General features: G+C 43.0%; 1 protein-coding gene across 1 annotated transcript in view; it reads right to left on the reverse strand.

Annotated features, from left to right (window-relative positions):
* LOC311137829 (contactin-2-like) overlaps positions 1–10,108 on the reverse strand; it is a gene marked incomplete at both ends in the record, with an annotated part of 34,597 nt that extends 24,489 nt beyond the window's left edge. Inside the window, one exon of the mRNA XM_084172429.1 lies at positions 10,051–10,108. Within this exon, the coding sequence (XP_084028555.1) occupies positions 10,051–10,108 (58 nt within the window). The remainder of the gene's footprint in view (positions 1–10,050) is intronic.
* Between the last annotated feature and the right edge of the window lie 3,456 nt (positions 10,109–13,564).

Consider the following 13,564-nt stretch of genomic DNA (forward strand, 5'->3'; position numbering starts at 1 on the left):
TGCTCTGTCTGCATATTGCAAGTCAGTCTGGTTAGGTTTAGGTTTAGAGTTAGGGTTATGGTTAGGTTTAGGGTTAGGGTTTTTGGGGTTAAGGTTAGGGTTAGGTTAAGGGTTAGGTGTACGATTAGGATTAGGGTTAGGGAAAATAGGATTTTTAATGGTTAACCATTTTTATACTCAAAAAAGTCCTGAAGTTTCACAAAAACAAAGTGTGTGTGTGTAGGTAACAAGCTGTCACTTCAGAATAAGACGTTTTTCCACAAACGTCAAATTTAGAGTGCCTATCACTGGGATTGAACACGTGACCCTCGGAGCCGGAGCTCTCAGATTAGGTCCATCCTCAACACCCTAGCAAAACCCAAGCCTACTTGATGGTAATAGTGCTCAACGTTGCCTGTAGTGGCGACGTCCTGTATTTAGCCAAACATCTCCCTCATGAGCTCCAAACATTTTAGGCATATTAGGCACACAGAAACAACTCTATGGTTAAGATAAAGGCATTACTTCAGACTGGGTTAATTTAAGGGTTAGGTTTTCAGGCATCTCTGAGTGATGTTCTATCAATTCCCGGGTCATTTCATATTTTAATGTGTATCATGAGATCTTGCCATTCACACAGGCAGAAATACAGCTGGTATGACGTAGCATTGTGATGAAGCCGCTCTCACTACTCTGGAAGTTAATAGGAAGATTACTTTTAGATCCCGAAAACATCTATCATACATGTCAGATTTCAATAATGGCCAATGTCATAACGCGGTAGGTTGTCTTCTCTCGAATGAGCTGTCATGACGTGACTTATATTAATATGGTGACTGTTATTTATCGAATCAACTAACTACGTTTAATTGTAACTCTATTAAATTAATAATGTAACAATTAACTCATTAGGAATCTGGGGCACCACCGAAGAAGTTGTTTAACGAGTTACCATCTCCAGAATGAAACTCTTAGAAGATATGTTATATTTCGATAACAGCAACTTATTAAATAATTACCTCTTATCAGTCTCATTCTGAACGTTGCATAATCCTTGAATAACACAGAATACAAACACACACACACACACATAGGTTATTGATTACTAACGTAATACAATGAGAACAGATCCCTAGTGGACTGGACGAACAATAGCATTAATGCTTGGGTAGAAGGAGGGTCAGAATGGAAGGGAGCGACAGAGATTCAAACTATCTTTGTTACTTTGGAGACTATGCTCACAGTAATCATAATACTTATGCGCGCTAATAACCGCTCATTCGGATTAGAAATGCAACATGTATTTACGTGTAGCTGTCTTCGATAGTTGAGTTGATGATGTAGGACTCTGGTTTGCCCAGCAGAGATCCCAATGTCCTTGGTAGAGTTTCTGGTCGTAGTGGTGGTTAGAATGGACACTTCAGCGTACCCTGTAGTTCGTAGAGTTGAGAATAGTTACTTCAGGAGAGGGATTATCCTTCCCAACTCGTGTCTTTAGTGAAAGTTCTCTAGACGGCTATACATGCCAGCTGCAGACTGAGATGATAAGGTCTAGTGCATTGTCTTCTTCTTCACCTCGTGTAGAGGTTGAGAGTATCAGAGTTTTATCAATTTCAAACGTGTGGACTAACGTCTCATGTTTTCTGGTCTTTCTGGTCTAACCATTTTGTAACGTGTAGCTTCAGATTCACGCTTCCTGGTCTGGTAGCAATTCAACCATTTGCAACATCCGGTTTATACCTGCTTGGTCTCCCTTTGGTAATGGTAACCATTTTGTAACATTTAGCTCACGCTTCACGTCTGCTGGTCTAATGTTAATTAGTTTTTCAAGGCTTTTTATGCACTCGGGGTAAAAGGGGCGTTCCATCATGTTTGTGCTCATCTGGGCATGGCCACTGACTGAGAACAAATCAATATGGAAAACAATAATCTCATCTAGAATGCTAAAATCACAATGTTATCTTCACAAAAGTACTATTATACTTAATCATTCGTTTTATACAACAATTAGATGCAAACCTCATAACTGGGAAGTGTACAACCCCAGAGATACAATTATGTTTTTCCACTTTAATGACATCACAACATAGTAACGAATTTGACATGATTGTTCTTTAAGTCCCGACCATTTCCCATATTCTTTTAAGTAGGAATATTGTTTCATTACCCCCTCTCCTGGCCCCCAGGAGAGGGGGTGATCCTCCTCTCACATATTGCTTGGTCTGCTGCTCCATCGTTGGAAATATGACAGGTAAGCTTGCATGCATGATACAGGCTACGATATTTTGAGCTAGCTAAATAACTATTTTAAATGACTGTTTACGAATGTAATTAATTCATACAACTATCACACCCGTGCATATTATTAAATGACACTGGTGTTCAAGATAACATAGTTTTATATTAATTGATAACTAATATTGAAAGGTGATATGATGCAATCTAACTAGATTAGAAGGACTAAGCTACTTAATTCTAATGTAAGATAAATGCATTGGATACAAAACAAACATTGGCATGTGATAAAAGATAACATATATATATATGCATATTTCTTTATTTATTTAACCTTTATTTAACCAGGTAAGCCAGTTGAGAACAAGTTCTCATTTATCACATGCGACCTGGCCAAGATAAAGCAAAGCAGTGCGATAAAAACAACACAGAGTTACATATGTGGTAAAACAAAACATAAAGTCAAAAATACAACAGAAAATATATAAACAGTGTGTGCAAATGTAGCAAGTTATGGAGGTAAGGCAATAAATAGGCCATAGTGCAAAATAATTACAATTAGTATTAACACTGGAATGATAGATGTGCAAGAGATGATGTGCAAATAGAGATACTGGGGTGCAAATGAGCAAAATAAATAACAATATGGGGATGAGGTAGTTGGGTGGGCTAATTTCAGATGGGCTGTGTACAGGTGCAGTGATCGGTAAGGTGCTCTGACAACTGATGCTTAAAGTTAGTGAGGGAGACAAGAGTCTCCAGCTTCAGAGATTTTTGCAATTCGTTCCAGTCATTGGCAACAGAGAACTGGAAGGAATGGCGGCCAAAGGAGGTGTTGGCTTTGGGGATGACCAGTGAGATATACAGTGGGGAGAACAAGTATTTGATACACTGCCGATTTTGCAGGTTTTCCTACTTACAAAGCATGTAGAGGTCTGTAATTTTTATCATAGGTACACTTCAACTGAGAGAGACGGAATCTAAATCTAAAGAGAAAATCACATTGTATGATTTTTAAGTAATTAATTTGCATTTTAGGACACTGTTTAGGGGACAGGACGACTGCACCGTATTGAGGGAAGGATGGATGGGGCCATGTATCGTGAGATCTTGGCCAACAACCTCCTTCCCTCAGTAAGAGCATTGAAGATGGGTCGTGGCTGGGTCTTCCAGCATGACAACGACCCGAAACACACAGCCAGGGCAACTAAGGAGTGGCTCCGTAAGAAGCATCTCAAGGTCCTGGAGTGGCCTAGCCAGTCTCCAGACCTGAACCCAATAGAAAATCTTTGGAGGGAGCTGAAAGTCCGTATTGCCCAGCGACAGCCCCGAAACCTGAAGGATCTGGAGAAGGTCTGTATGGAGGAGTGGGCCAAAATCCCTGCTGCAGTGTATGCAAACCTGGTCAAGACCTACAGGAAACGTATGATCTCTGTAATTGCAAACAAAGGTTTCTGTACCAAATATTAAGTTCTGCTTTTCTGATGTATCAAATATTTATGTCATGCAATAAAATGCAAATTCATTACTTAAAAATCATAAAATGTGATTTTCTGGATTTTTGTTTTAGATTCCGTCTCTCACAGTTGAAATGTACCTATGATAAAAATTTACAGACCTCTACATGCTTTGTAAGTAGGAAAACCTGCAAAATCGGCAGTGTATCAAATACTTGTTCTCCCCACTGTACCTGCGGAGCGCATACTACAGGTGTGTATTGCTATGGTGACCAATGAGCTAAGATAAGGCGGGGATTTGCCTAGCAGTGATTTATAGATGGCCTGGAGCCAGTGGGTTTGGCGACGAATATGTAGTGAGGACCAGCCAACAAGAGTGTACAGGTCACAGTGGTGGGTAGTATATGGGGCTTTGGTGACAAAACGGATGGCACTGTGATAGACTACATTCAATTTGCTGAGTAGAGTGTTGGAGGCTATTTTGTAAATTACATCGCCGAAGTCAAGGATCGGTAGGATAGTCAGTTTTACGAGGGCATGTTTGGCAGCATGAGTGAAGGAGGCTTTGTTGTGAAATAGGAAGCCAATTCTAGATTTAACTTTGGATTGGAGATGCTTAATGTGAGTCTGGAAGGAGAGTCTACAGTCTAACCAGACACCTAGGTATTTGTAGTTGTCCACATACTCTAGGTCAGACCCGTCGAGAGTAGTGATTCTAGTCGGGTGGCGGGTGCCAGAAGTGTTCGATTGAAGAGCATGCATTTAGTTTTACTAGTGTTTAAGAGCAGTTGGAGGCTACTGAAGGAGTGTTGTATGGCATTGAAGCTCGTTTGGAGGTTTGTTAACACAGTGTCCAATGAAGGGCCAGATGTATACAAAATGGTGTCGTCTGCGTAGAGGTGGATCTGAGAGTCACCAGCAGCAAGAGCGACATCATTGATATACACGGAGAAAAGAGTCGGCCCAAGAATTGAACCCTGTGGCACCCCCATAGAGACTGCCATAGGTCCAGACAACAGGCCCTCCGATTTGACACATTGAACTCTATCTGAGAAGTAGTTGTGAACCAGACGAGGCAGTCATTTGAGAAACCAAGGCTATTTAGTCTGCCAATAAGAATGCGTTGGTTGACAGAGTTGAAAGCCTTGGCCAGGTCGCTGAAGACGGCTGCACAGTACTGTCTATTATCGATCACGGTTATAATATCGTTTAGGACCTTGAGCGTGGCTGAGGTGCACCCATGACCAGCTCGGAAACCGGATTGCATAGCGGAGAAGGTACGGTGGGATTCGAAATGGTCGGTGATCTGTTTGTTAACTTGGCTTTCAAAAACTTTCGAAAGGCAGGGCAGGATGGATATAGGTCTGTAACAGTTTGGATCTAGAGTGTCACCCCCTTTGAAGAGGGGGATGACCGCGGCAGCTTTCCAATCTCTGGGGATCTCAGACCTTACGAAAGAGAGGTTGAACAGGCTAGTAATAGGGGTTGCGACAATTTCGGCGGCTAGTTTTAGAAAGAAAGGGTCCAGATTGTCTAGCCCAGATGATTTGTAGGGGTCCAGATTTTGCAGCTCTTTCAGAACATCAGCTGTCTGTATTTGTGTGAAGGAGAAGTGGGGGGGACATGGGCAAATTGCAACAGAGGGTGCAGAGCTGGTGGCCGGGGTAGTGGTAGCCAGGTGGAAAGCATGGCCAGCCGTAGCAAAATGCTTGTTGAAATTCTTGATTATCGTAGATTTATCGGTGGTGATAGTGTTTCCTAGCCTCAGTGCAGTGGGCAGCTGGGAGGAGGTGCTCTTATTCTCCATGGACTTTACAGTGTCCTAAAACTTTTTGGAGTTAGTGCTACAGGATGCAAATTTCTGTTTGAAAAAGCTAGCCTTTGCTTTCCTAACTGCTTGTGTATATTGGTTCCTAACTTCCCTGAAAAGTTGCATATCGCGGGGGCTATTTGATGCTAATGCAGTACGCCACAGGATGTTTTTGTGCTGGTCAAGGGCAGTCAAGTCTGAGGAGAACCAGGGGCTATATCTGTTCTTAGTTCTGTATTTTTTGAATGGGGCATGTTTATTTAAGATTGAGAGGAAATTACTTTTAAAGAACAACCAGGCATCCTCTACTGATGTAATGAGATCGATATCCATCCAGGATACCTGGGCCAGGTCAATTAGGAAGGCCTGCTCGCTGAAGTGTTTTAGGGAGCGTTTGACAGTGATGAGGGGTGGTCGTTTGACCGCGGACCCGTTACGGACGCAGACAATAAGGCAGTCACTGAGATCCTGGTTGAAGACAGCGGAGGTGTATTTAGAGGGTACGTTAGTCAAGATATCTATGAGGGTGCCCATGTTTACGGATTTAGGGTTGTACCTGGTAGGTTCGTTGATAATTTGTGTGAGATTGAGGGCATCTAGTTTGGATTGTAGGATGGCCGGGGTGTTAAGCATATCCCAATTTAGGTCATCAAGCAGTACGAACTCTGAGAATAAATGGGGGGCAATCAATTCATATATGGTGTCCAGGGCACAGCTGGCGGCTGAGGGGTGTCTGTAGCAAGCGGCAACAGTGAGAGACTTATTTCTGGAAAGGTGGATGTTTAGAAGTAGAAGCTCAAACTTTGGGCACAGACCTGGATAGTATAATAGAGCTCTGCAGGCTACAGTGAGGGAAAAAAGTATTTGATCCCCTGCTAATTTTGTACGTTTGCCCACTGACAAAGAAATGATCAGTCTATAAAATTAATGGTAGGTTTATTTGAACAGTGAGAGACAGAATAACAACAACAAAATCCAGAAAAACGCATGTCAAAAATGTTATAAATTGATTTGCATTTGAATGAGGGAAATAAGTATTTGACCCCTCTGCAAAACATTACTTAGTACTTGGTGGCAAAACCCTTGTTGGCAATCACAGAGGTCAGACGTTTCTTATAGTTGGCCACCAGGTTTGCACACATCTCAGGAGGGATTTTGTCCCACTCCTCTTTACAGATCTTCTCCAAGTCATTAAAGGTTTCGAGCCTGACGTTTGGCAACTCGAACCTTCAGCTCCCTCCACAGATTTTCTATAGGATTAAGGTCTGGAGACTGGCTAGGCCACTCCAGGACCTTAATGTGCTTCTTCTTGAGCCACTCCTTTGTTGCCTTGGCCATGTGTTTTGGGTCATTGTCATGCTGGAATACCCATCCACGACCCATTTTCAATGCCCTGGCTGAGGGAAGGAGGTTCTCACCCAAGATTTGACGGTGCATGGCCCCGTCCATCGTCCCTTTGATGAGGTGAAGTTGTCCTGTCCCCGTAGCAGAAAAACACCCCCAAAGCATAATGTTTCCACCTCCATGTTTGACGGTGGGGATGGTGTTCTTGGGGTCATAGGCAGCATTCCTCCTCCTCCAAACACGGCGAGTTGAGTTGATGCCAAAGAGCTCGATTTTGGTCTCATCTGACAACAACACTTTCACCCAGTTCTCCTCTGAATCATTCAGATGTTCATTGGCAAACTTCAGACAGCCCTGTATATGTGCTTTCTTGAGCAGGGGGACCTTGCGGGCGCTGCAGGATTTCAGTCCTTCACGGCGTAGTGTGTTACCAATTGTTTTCTTGGTGACTATGGTCCCAGCTGCTTTGAGATCATTGACAAAATCCTCCCATGTAGTTCTGGGCTGATTCCTCACCGTTCTCATGATCATTGCAACTCCACGAGGTGAGATCTTGCATGGAGCCCCAGGCCGAGGGAGATTGACAGTTCTTTTGTGTTTCTTCCATTTGCGAATAATCGCACCAACTGTTGTCACCTTCTCACCAAGCTGCTTGGCGATGGTCTTGTAGCCCATTCCAGCCTTGTGTAGGTCTACAATCTTGTCCCTGACATCCTTGGAGAGCTCTTTGGTCTTGGCCATGGTGGAGAGTTTGGAATCTGATTGATTGATTGCTTCTGTGGACAGGTGTCTTTTATACAGATAACAAGCTGAGATTAGGAGCACTCCCTTTAAGAGTGTGCTCCTAATCTCAGCTCGTTACCTGTATAAAAGACACCTGGGAGCCAGAAATCTTTCTGATTGAGAGGGGGTCAAATACTTATTTCCCTCATTAAAATGCAAATCAATTTATAACATTTTTGACATGCGTTTGTTTTCTGGATTTATTTGTTGTTATTCTGTCTCTCACTGTTCAAATAAACCTACCATTAAAATTATAGACTGATCATTTATTTGTCAGTGGGCAAATGTACAAAATCAGCAGGGGATCAAATACTTTTTTCCCTCCACCCCCTTTGGCAGTTCTATCTAGACGGAAAATGTTGTAGTTGGGGATGGAAATTTCAGAATTTTTGGTGGCCTTCCTAAGCCAGGATTCAGACACTGCTAGAACAGGAATATATATTCAATTAAATGAATACAGAATTGTAATATTATTGATGCCTTTCTCTCTCCTTGCAGTGGATTAGACAGATGAACTGCAGACACTAGATGCCCAAGCTTCAAAACCAGAAACATGTGGAGACATTAAAACCTGTATTTTTAGAATAAATGTTAACATTTGAATTGGTTTTCCTGTATATGTGCATGAGTCCTTAAAACACACTCCATTATACAAAATAAGTCATTCCCAAGTGAGGGACATCTCAAGGCTTGTTCAGTACATGAGGGAACATTTTGTCACAGGTTTATTTATACACAGGACAGGAGTTTACAGGTTTTTGTTCCAGCCCTTCACTAACACCTAATTCAGCTAAGTGTGGTCTACATTGAAGACTTGCACACAGTGCAATCCCCTGGGACAGAAATCACATCTGTATTTTAGAACGAGCTTCGTAAGTTACAATGACCTGACAAATCTGGATGATCAATTATAACCAGCTTTCCATCCAGCGTTTTTATACGAGTAAAATACGTTCGATAAAAAATGTCACGACAGGCCTGATGGAAACCTGGTTGTAGAGTTTTTTTGTTTTTTTTGCCGATAGTGGACAGTTTTGACGGCATCTCCCAACTTCCTGGGGACCTGCAAAAACGTACAATTTCGACTTGAATCTCTGGACTCATCTCTCTGGCGTACGAGTGTTTGAAATTCAGCTCACTTGAATAGAGCATTTTTTGTCTTAAAAAATGTGTCTATTGGGACATGTTTGTGTTGAGTTTCAGTATGTGTTTATGATTGTGGCCTTGTATGTGATTGTCTATGTATATATTATTCACTTGTTGTTAACTGAGCATAGAAAGTTAACACATACTACGTGTCAAAGTCTGTCCATTGGGATTTGTGTTTGTTTGTGTGTGTGTGTGTGTGTGTGTGTGTGTGTGTGTGTGTGTGTGTGTGTGTGTGTGTGTGTGTGTGCGCATGTGGCCTTGCATCTGTTTGCCAGTGTATGTATGTATGTGTGAGTCACCTCACTCATGTTGAGTATTGATTAATACTACACTAAGTTTTGTTTACGCAGTGTGTGTCTATGTGTATGTGTGTGTGTGTCTATGTGTGTGTGTGTGTGTTTGGCGTGTGTGCATGTGTGACTCACTTCATCAACAGTCCAACGGAGCATTGACGGCGCGAATAATTACAATTTCATGGACTGTGTGCTGTCCACAGGGATTGACTATGCATAACTGCACAATTGGCAACAGTGGAAAATCTTGTTCATTTCAACAAAGGAACGCTACACCACATCTTCATCTATCATTCATGAGATCACTGAATTATTTCAACTCCGTCGTCAAATGAAAGAAAATCGAATCCCTTGCGCCCGCTGGTCTAAAATAACAACATTAAATTTTTATCTGGCCTGAAGCCCCCCAGAGGTGCAGAACCCTTACTTTTGCTTCTCCAGACACACACTCTCACGCATTCAACCCCCAAACCCACCCAACACACACCAAACCATCAGTCTGATAAGACGCATGGACATGATAAGTGTGTGTACGTGTCTGGAGTGAGAGGCAGTGGGGGCTAGGGAAGCACCATAACTGAAAGAGGTTGCATTGGGAGGGGACGGGAGAGGGAGATTTTAATAACGACGACTGAGATAGTGGATGTGTTCATATTGATGGGTAAGTAGCCTGGAGCTGAAGTCCATCCTAATGTACTAGTCAATTCAGGAAGTGAACAGCACTCCTATGGAAATGTCATTTTATCCAATTCACCGGCCAGGACTGACAGTAGCCACATTTCTTGGTAGTATTGAAAGATTCTGACTGATGGAGTGGACGTGAGAGGAGATCTGACAGTAAGTGGTGATGTGAGGAGGAAAGGAACTGACATTGGAACATACGGTAAGAAGAAGAAAATAGTAAAAGAGGGAAATAGAGAAGAAAAGACAGGAGGAGATGAGAGGAGAGGAGGGAGGGAGGGTAAACAGAATACATAACAAAAAGAGAGAGAAAACTTACCGACAGCGTAGCTCAGAGCTAATGAGCTGAGGCTCAACAGAATCAGCAAATGCACCATTCTCACGCTCCGATCAGAACTGAACCAAACCGGATCAGAACCAGATCAGAACCACACCAGGAGGAAGGAGAACAGGCTTATCAGTGCCTGTGGAGAACAAAAAGAAAGACAGATTTACTCCTGGTTGAACTACAAGGCTAGCTCTCTCTTGCTATTTCATGATCTATAAGCAGCCACACTCTATTCTTCTAAACATCCTCACAGTACAGGGTCTCTAATGTCTGTGGACTGAAGCAATGCGTAACACTACAGCTGGGGTGTGCCCCAAATGGCACACTATTCCATACATTGTGCACTACTTTAGACCAGTGCCTTATGGGCATTATAGGGAGTAGGGTGCCATTTGACACGCAACCCTGCATAGTATGCTCCAGTGGCCTTATCTCTTCAGTATCACTCCTACTGCCTTTCACACACCCAGGAGACTGTCTTCCCGCACTCTGCTTCATGTTACATTACAGAATAAACACTATAGTCCAAGGTAGATAGACAAACGGAGAGAGTATGGGTCATTCGTGGTACACAGCATTGCAATTATCTCTCTCTGGCAATGTGAAAAAGCAGCTTGAGGGAAAAATAGGCAAGGTAAGAGCATTCTCAGTGTTTTAAACTGGATCTTTATTGAGTTTAAATAAATCGTAGTGCTCTTAAATAAATTGGATTGGTCGTAAATAAATCGTAGTGCTCTTGCGTTCAATGTATGACTCTTTCACAAGGTGCAAACAGAACAACTCCTTGACAATGTCGTCTCTTACCTTCTTATATTCCCTCCCTCCATCTCTTCCCCTCCTCCCTCCCTCCCTCCCCTCTCCTTTCCTGTCACTTTTTCTCTCTCTCAGCTGGAAACTCTGGCCAAACACTCAGCCTCACTAAAAACACTTCCACCTAATCTAAAAATCAGCATTGCATAGCAAAGAATAACTCAAAACACAATATTCTAACCAGACCGTGGAAAGCAATGAGAGGGTTTTCATTCATGAAGTGTTTTATTCTCTACAAATCCAATAAAGGTCCAATGACTTTAGAAAGAAACATCAATAAGACAGGAAGGTTCTGTTTCTTTTACTCAGAAGCTGGCACAGAAGGTAGAATTAGATCTAGTACATCTGTCAGAACTTCTCCAGACAGCTCACAGCCTAGTAGGCTTGTTTGCAGACCAGGAACAAGTTACTCCATGGCAGAATTCCCTGGACAGACCCGGCTAACATAATCTACTCTGTCAGCCTGTGTTCTCCCTCTGTGCGCTCCCTCTGTACTCTCCCTCTCTCCCTCTCCCCAAACTGTCACCTTCTGACACTTCACTGGATACTACAGTTATTAAACACAGAGAGAGAGAGAGGGAGAGAAAGGGGGGGGGGGGGTGAGATAGAGGTACGAGAGAGGGGGGATAGGGAGAAGGAGAGAGAAAGAGAGATAAAAGAAAGATAGCAATAAAAAGAGCAGAGAGAGGGCGGAGAAACAGACAGAAAGCGAGCCAGGCAGGTAGAGACAGAGAGATATATCTCATCAAATCAGCTCACAGCTTAATGGACTGTGGAAGGAGGAGATGAGAGCGGAGCAGCATATCACATTGCTCTCACGTCTTCATTGCACCACAGCCAAACAACTGGGTCTGGTTCAACAGTCAGCTCAAAGTAGATAGAAACATTCATATGACATGCTTTAATTGGGCTTGGATACGCTGAAATGACGACATGACTTGACAAGACAATTATCTAGTAGTGACAACCAGGAAAAGTACCTGGTTGCTTTGCAATGGAACATGACTCTTACATGACTCCAGCAGATGCAGGTGCGTCACTTTCAAGATCAATGCCGACAATTTGCTGCACCTGATGATTTACATACGACATCTCATTGCCAGCCAAGCAGCTACGACTACCAACAAACAGGTGTTGTGCATTTAGCAGTCAACGGAACCAAAACTGAACAAGACACGTCTCTCCCCTCAGGGAATGAGAGTTTTCTGTAAATCGGTCCAGAGGAATTGTCGTATCAGGGTAAAATCTGTCCAATGTGTGCAGTCAGTGAAGACCCTTCCATTTCTGTGTGCAGCACTGGGGAATATTGTGTCCCATTGGGGATCCTCAGGGTGAGTCACCCATCAGTGCACACCTCTTCCTCTCTTCCTCGCTCTTCCTCTCCTCTCTTTTCTCATCTCTCTGCTCCTGTAATTGGAGCTCAGAACTCTGACACATTCTGACAGATAACAGTAATGGAACCAGCACTGTTCCAGTCTAGACAGGAAGAGTTCCTCCCTTGGGCACTGATCTAGGACCTGCTTTACCCTCTCCTAATCCTATAACCACAAGGGAGAAATCGCAAAACGGACCTTAGATCATTGCTATCTGTTTTGCTCTCGGCTGAATTATTCTGGGCTCTTTCTGGGGGCCGGCTGGTCCAAGAAACCTAACCAAGGACCACAGATGGGCTGTTTATGAGGAGTGGTTATTATAAACTGATTCAGGCTCTGGAGAGGAGAGGGCTCAGAGTGGTGATTCTACAGTCTAGAGTGAGCAGCAAAGAGAGGGTACACACACACACAAACAGATCCTGATACATGTGATGGCGCCGGAGAAGATGGCTGCCATTTTACAGCCCTCTAACCAATTGTACTATTATGTGTGTTTTTTCACGTTATTTGTAATTTATTCTGTACATAATGTTTCTGCCATCGTCTCTTATAACCAAAAAGAGCTTCTGGATATCAGGACAGTGATTACTCACCTCGAATTGGACAAAGATTTTTTCTTCAATGAGTCGGACGCGAAGCATATCCTACAGACACCCGACAAGGCCCAAATCCCCGTCATTCGCAGGAGAAAGAGACAGAGATATCGTGGACGTAGGTCGGGGTGCCTTGTAAGGATCCGACGTCGAGCGAGTAAACTGCCTCTTCCATCAATCCTATTAGCCAATCTTCAATCATTTGAAAATAAATTAGATGACCTAAGTTTACGGTTATCCTACCAACGGGACATTAAAAACTGTAATACCTTGTGTTTCACCGAGTCGTGGCTGAACGACGACATGGACAACATACAGCTAGCGGGCTATACGCTACATTTGCAGGACAGAACGGCTGACTCCGGTAAGACAAGGGGTGGGGGTCTGTGTATATTTGTAAACAACAGCTGGTGCACAAAATCAAATACTATGGAAGTCTCGAGGTTTTGCTCACCTGAGGTAGAGTATCTTATGATAAGCTGTAGACCACACTATTTACCAAGAGAGTTTACATCTATATTTTTCATAGCTGTCTATTTACCACCACAAACCAATGTTGGCATTAAGATTGCACTCAATGAGCTGTATAAGGCCATAAGTCAACAGGAAAACGCTCATCCAGAGGCAGCGCTCCTAGTGGCCAAGGATATAATTCAGGGAAACTTAAATCCGTCCTACCTAATTTCTACCAGCATGTTAAATGTGCAACCAGAGGAAAAAAGTTAAGCA

Source organism: Coregonus lavaretus (assembly GCF_964263955.1).
Source record: "Coregonus lavaretus genome assembly, chromosome: 12".
NCBI lineage: Eukaryota > Metazoa > Chordata > Actinopteri > Salmoniformes > Salmonidae > Coregonus > Coregonus lavaretus.